Genomic DNA, 7,996 nt, shown 5'->3' on the forward strand with positions numbered 1-7,996 from the left:
TTTTACTTCCTGCACAGTGCTGTGGTGTTACTGTACAGCTGTGTATGAATAAGGCTAAGTTGAGTTGAGAAATCTGAAAACTAGCTAAATAATCTAATTTTAAGCTAATTTTGTTGACCTGATTGGCAGATTATTTTTACTCAAAACAAAGTCATTTAGATCATGTTTAAGAAATGTTTTGTTATTTAAAGTAATTTTATTTTTTAATACCTTTGATATTTAGACAAAAAATATCTGTTTTTGTCATTCTAGTGTTGTAAAAAGCTTTGATTTTCACATCTAAACATGTTCTTATTCCCCAGAGTGTTTAAACCGGTGCAAGTTCATGTTTAACATCTTCTTTTCAATCACACTGAAGACGTGCCCTGCTAAGGGAGATAGATGTCAGATTTTCCCAAAGCGATGAGGTCTTTTTCTGCTGAGCATGGAGGGAACAGTTGGACTGCCATGTTGTCTCTGATGTTTACTGTGATTCTCCGTTGGTCTGAAGCGCGGCCCATTTCAGTCATGAAGCATTTCAGGAAGGCTTTGTCACCGAGGACGAAAGTAATGAGGATCATTAATATTTTAGAGTCCAGCACGCCTTTCCAACTGTTATCCAATCTTAAATCCTGTTCCACACAGCACTTTATACCGCAATCATTTATTTACTGATCAGGCTGGTGACAGGATAAACACCCTGCTGGGAAGGCTGGACATGGGGGGTGCAGGGGTGGAGCTAGCTAGTGGAGGGGGGGGGGGGGGGGGGGGATTTAAAATCAGCCCCTTTGCCTTTTTTGCTGCCAGCTACTGGAATTAGCATATATGTCAGTATAAAGTGTTTAGTGAAGCTGCACAGGTTTTATTTTCTGTCTGAGTGACAGAAGCAATCATCCAGGCACAGCTTCAGATCTTTTCCATCTGTTTGCTGAATGAACAGCATAATAAACGGATCCCAAACTCCTGCAGCTCATGCAGACACTTAGCTCACAGGACATCCCCTCAAAGCCAAGTCTGCTGTTTCATCCAAAACTCATGTTTCTGTCAGACCAGCTTTGGGCCGGAAAGGAAATAATCAACATGTTCAACAAAATCATCCACTGATGATGTCATCACCATCATCATCACTATCATCATCATCCTCACCACCATCACCATCACTAACACCATTATTACTAACACCATCACCACCGTGACCCTCACCACCATGATCCACACCATCACCATCATCATCATCATCATCACTATCACCATCATCATCACTATCATCATCATCCTCACCACCATCACCATCACTAACACCATTATTACTAACACCATCACCACCATGACCCTCACCACCATGATCCACACCATCATCATCATCATCATCATCATCATCATCACTATCACCATCATCATCACTATCAACATCATCCTCACCACCATGATCCTCACCACCATGATCCTCACCATCATCATCATCATCATCATCATCCTCACCACCATGATCCTCACCACCATGATCCTCACCATCATCATCATCATCATCATCATCACTATCACCATCATCATCACTATCATCATCATCCTCACCACCATCACCATCACTAACACCATTATTACTAACACCATCACCACCGTGACCCTCACCACCATGATCCACACCATCACCATCATCATCATCATCATCACTATCACCATCATCATCACTATCATCATCATCCTCACCACCATCACCATCACTAACACCATTATTACTAACACCATCACCACCATGACCCTCACCACCATGATCCACACCATCACCATCATCATCATCATCATCACTATCACCATCATCATCACTATCATCATCATCCTCACCACCATGATCCTCACCACCATGATCCTCACCATCACCATCATCATCATCATCATCATCATCATCATCATCATCATCATCATCATCATCCTCACCACCATGATCCTCACCACCATGATCCTCACCATCATCATCATCATCACCATCATCATCACCACCATGATCCTCACCACCATCACACCATCATCACTAACACCATTATTACTAACACCATCACCACCATGACCATCATCATCATCATCATCACTATCACCATCATCATCACTATCATCATCATCCTCACCACCATCACCATCACTAACACCATTATTACTAACACCATCACCACCATGACCCTCACCACCATGATCCACACCATCACCATCATCATCATCATCATCATCATCACTATCACCATCATCATCACTATCACCATCATCCTCACCACCATGATCCACACCATCATCATCATCATCATCATCATCATCACTATCACCATCATCATCACTATCACCATCATCCTCACCACCATGATCCTCACCACCATGATCCTCACCATCATCATCATCATCATCATCACCATCATCATCATCACTATCACCATCATCATCACCACCATGATCCTCACCACCATGATCCACACCATCATCATCATCATTATCATCATCATCATCATCATCATCACTATCACCATCATCCTCACCACCATGATCCTCACCACCATCACCATCACTAACACCATTATTACTAACACCATCACCACCATGACCATCATCATCATCACCATCATCATCATCACTATCACCATTATTACTAACACCATCACCACCATGACCATCATCATCATCACCATCATCATCATCACTATCACCATCATCCTCACCACCATGACCCTCACCATCTTCACATCATCATCATCATCATCATCATCATCACTAACACCATTATTACTAACACCTTCACCACCATGACCATCATCATCATCATCATCATCATCACTATCACCACCATCATCATCACTATTAGCCGTCATCACTATCACCATTTATCATCATCACCATCAGAATCACTATCACCACCATCGTCATCACTATTAGCCATCATCACTACCACCATTACAATTATCATCATTATCATCATAATCACTATCACCACCATCGTCATCACTATTAGCCATCATCACTATCACCATTACAATTATCATCATTATCATCATAATCACTATCACCACCATCGTCATCACTATTAGCCATCATCACTATCACCATTACAAATATCATCATCACCATCAGAATCACTATCACCACCATCATCATCACTATTAGCCATCATCACTATCACCATTACAATTATCATTATCACCATCATCACCATCATCATCACTATCACTACCATCATTATCATCATCATCATCATCATCATCATCATCATCATCATCATCATCACTATCACTACCATCATCATCAGTATCACCACCATCATCATCACTATTAGCCATCATCACTATCACCATTACAATTATCATCACCATCATCATCTCTATGTAACGGGAGGAAATATGGGTTTTCTGTCACAATGGTGGTGTTGGACTCAGCTGGGTCAAGAGCTGGGCCGCTGAGAACTTTCACCCACAGATTGAGACCTTTGCAGACATGAAGTCTGCAAGAGTCTGCTGGAAACCATAACATCTGCCACCTGCAGCTTCGTGCCAGAAGATGTTGTTCCCATGGAAGTAGTCATAACATAACAAGTCTTAAACTTCCTTTCTTGATTTTAATGTTAAAGAATAATCATTATCATTTTGCTCAATATAAATGTGTTTTAATCAAATGAATAATTATTATGCTTTGGGTAATTATAATGGATTAATTAATCCATACTTGATTAAATAATGTTTGAGGATGTTTGTTAAGGACCTTCACGCACACACACACTCAAACACACCCACACACAGATTCTCACAGTAAACTCCAAAACACATTTGCTGACGCACACGTTTTGCTTTGAGAAGAGAAAGGCTTTTGGTAAGTTTCAGTCTTATGATTCAGTTTGTGTTGGACAACGAAAGAGAGAGGACCTGAAGAAACCAAAGGGGGGACAGAGCCGATCGGCTCATTTCTTCCCCCCCCCCCCCCCCCCCCTCACGCTGTTCCTGTCAGCCAGACAAAATAGCTGAATCGCAACTTCTAACGCAGACTCATACCGAGTCTTTTGATTTCTGAGTGAACTAAACTTAACAAAACGCATCGACAAAACGCTTTACCATCAACGTGTACCGCGGGCATCTCTGGACCGGGTTCGCAGGACACCTACGTCTCCTCTGCCAGCCACTGGTGTCACCTGGATGAACATCACCATCCTCTGGCGGCCCGGATCTAAAAGAGGGTCCACGAATTCGGTGAGGCAGAACACGGTAGTTAGCGTTTGTTGCAGTTTTTCAATAAGACCTAAGTTTATCCAAACCATCACTTCACTCAGACACCTGTTTCTTCCTGAAGCAAAATCTGACACACACACGCATTCATCTCACCTCATATTCAGTCTTCACACATTCACCACAAGGTCTATTTGAGCAAGAACAGCATATCAACTGTTAAAAATTGTCCCACAAAGTTGCCAATGTTGATTGTTATTTCCTGTTTGTCAATTTCAAAATCATTAGTTTAATTTGAAGAATTAAAACTTTTAATTGTCAAACTTGTTTCTTCATTGAACTGAAACACAGACACACGGATATTATCGTCAGTTTATCGATGAAAACAACCTTTGAGTCTTCTTAAAACTATACAATTTGGTTATTAATTTAATAAAATTAATATCACAAATTAATATGTAGAATGGTTCCTCTTTCATAAAAGAGCATAAACCATAACGCTACATTAATTGGCAGAGCCTAATTTAGGTTCACAACATCTATCACCACTATCATCATCTCCATCACCATCATCATCATCACTATTAGCCATAATCACTCTCACCACCACCATCATCACTATTAGCCATCCTCACTAGTACCAATACAATTATCATCATCATCATCATCATCATCAATATCACTGCCATCATCATCTCCATCACCATCATCATCACTATCACTATCACCATCATCATCTCCATCATCATCATCATCATCATCATCATCATCATCTCCATCACCATCATCATCACTATCACTACCATTATCATCACTATCACCACCATCATCACTATTAGCCTTCATCACTATCACCATTACAATTATTATCATCACTATCACTACCATCATCATCACTATTAGCCATCATCATTATCACCAATACAATTATCATTATCACCATCATCATCATCACTATCACTACCATCAACATCACTATCATTACCATCATCATCACTATCACCAATACAATTATCATCATCTCCATCATCATCACTATCACCATCATCATCATCACTATTAGCCATCATCACTATCACCATTACAAATATCATCATCACCATCATAATCACTATCACCACCATCATCATCACTATTAGCCATCATCACTATCACCATCACCATCATCACTATTAGCCATCATCACTATCACCATTACAATTATCATCATCACCATCATAATCACTATCACCACCATCATCATCACTATTAGCCATCATCACTATCACCATCACCATCATCACTATTAGCCATCATCACTATCACCATTACATTTATCATTATCGCCATCACCATCATCATCACTATCACCACCATCATCATCACTATTAGCCATCATCACTATCACCATTACAATTATCATTATCGCCATCATCACCATCGTCATCACTATCATCACCACCATCATCACTATCACCAATCACCACCATCATCACTATCACCATCACCATCATCACTATTAGCCGCCATCACTATCACCATTACATTTATCATTATCGTCATCATCACCATCATCATCACTATCACCACCATCATCATCACTATTAGCCATCATCACTATCACCATTACAATTATCATTATCGCCATCATCACCATCGTCATCACTATCATCACCACCATCATCACTATCACCAATCACCACCATCATCACTATCACCATCACCATCATCACTATTAGCCGCCATCACTATCACCATTACATTTATCATTATCGTCATCATCACCATCATCATCACTATCACTACCATCATCATCATCACTATCACCACCATCATCATCACTATTAGCAATCATCACTATCACCATTACAATTATCATCCTCACTATCACTGCCATCATCATCATCACTATTAGCCATCATCATTATCACCAATACAATTATCATTATCACATCATCATCACTATCACTACCATCATCATCACTATTAGCCATCATCATTATCACCAATACAATTATCATTATCACCATCATCACCATCTTCATCACTCTCACTACCATCATCATCACTATCATCACCACCATCATCACTATCAACATCATCATCACTATCACAACCATCATCATCTCCATCACCATCATCATCATCATCATCAATATCCCAATCATCATCACTATCACTACCATCATCATCTCCATCACCATCATCATCACTATCACTACCATCATCATGTCCATCACCATCATCATCACTATCACTACCATCATCATGTCCATCACCATCATCATCACTATCACAACCATCATCATCTCCATCACCATCATCATCACTGTCACTACCATCAACATCACTATCATCATGACTATCACCATCATGATCATCAATATCACCATCATCATCACTATCACTACCATCATCATCTCCATCACCACCACCATCATCACTATCACTACCATCGTCATCACTATCATCATCTCCATCATCACTATCACCATCATCATCATCATCATCATCATCATCATCATCAATATCTCCATCATCATCTCTATCACTACCATCATCATCCCCATCACCATCATTATCATCAATATCACCATCATCATCACTGTCACTACCATCATCATCTCCATCACCATCATCATCATCAATATCATCATCATCATCACTATCGCTACCATCATCATCTCCATCACCATCATCATCATCAATATCACCATCATCATCACTATCGCTACCATCATCATCTCCATCATCATCATCATCATCGATATCACCATCATCATCACTGTCACTACCATCATCATCTCCATCACCACCACCATCATCACTATCACTACCATCGTCATCACTATCATCATCTCCATCATCACTATCACCATCATCATCATCATCATCATCATCATCATCATCATCATCATCAATATCTCCATCATCATCTCTATCACTACCATCATCATCCCCATCACCATCATTATCATCAATATCACCATCATCATCACTGTCACTACCATCATCATCTCCATTACCATCATCATCATCAATATCACCATCATCATCACTATCGCTACCATCATCATCTCCATCACCATCATCATCATCGATATCACCATCACCATCATCATCACTATCACTACCATCATCATCACTATCATCACCACTATCATCACTATCACCATCAGGACCATCAATATCACCATCATCATCATCACTATCACTACCATCATCATCACTGTCACTACCATCATCATCACTATCATCACCACTATCATCACTATCACCATCATGATAATCAATATCACCATCATCATCACTATCAAAACCATCATCATCTACATCACCACCATCACCATCACTATCACTACCATTGTCATCACTCGTCACCACCATCATCACTATCACCATCATCATCATCATCATCATCATCAATATCTCAATCATCATCACTATCACTACCATCATCATCACTTTCACCACCACACATTCATCACTTTCACCATTACAATTATCATTATCACCATCCTCACCATCACTCACACACACACACACACACACACACACACACACACACACACACACACACACACACACACACACACACACACATTATGCTGTTTTTATGGATGTTATCGACCCTCCAGGCTACATAACACCTGTGTGTTTTTCCCACCTTTACAGGTCATTCCTGGCTGAATTCATCCACTCACATGGCAGCATGCCCACTTCCTTGTGCTGAAAAACATTTCTGAGAAACATCTCCTCTCCTCTCACATCTACTCATGAACTCAGCTCTATCTTGGTTTACAAATTTTATCCATGCATAATGTTCTTTTTACATTCTAAAG

General features: G+C 40.0%; 1 protein-coding gene across 1 annotated transcript; it reads left to right on the forward strand.

Annotated features, from left to right (window-relative positions):
• Positions 1-1,186: 1,186 nt before the first annotated feature.
• On the forward strand, positions 1,187-2,047 carry LOC139063723 (uncharacterized). The gene has a single exon (XM_070546418.1). The coding sequence runs from the start codon at positions 1,187-1,189 to the stop codon at positions 2,045-2,047; it is 861 nt and encodes a 286-aa protein (XP_070402519.1).
• The last annotated feature ends 5,949 nt before the right edge of the window (positions 2,048-7,996 follow it).

This window comes from Nothobranchius furzeri, chromosome 17, assembly GCF_043380555.1.
Source record: "Nothobranchius furzeri strain GRZ-AD chromosome 17, NfurGRZ-RIMD1, whole genome shotgun sequence".
Taxonomy (NCBI): Eukaryota; Metazoa; Chordata; class Actinopteri; order Cyprinodontiformes; family Nothobranchiidae; genus Nothobranchius; species Nothobranchius furzeri.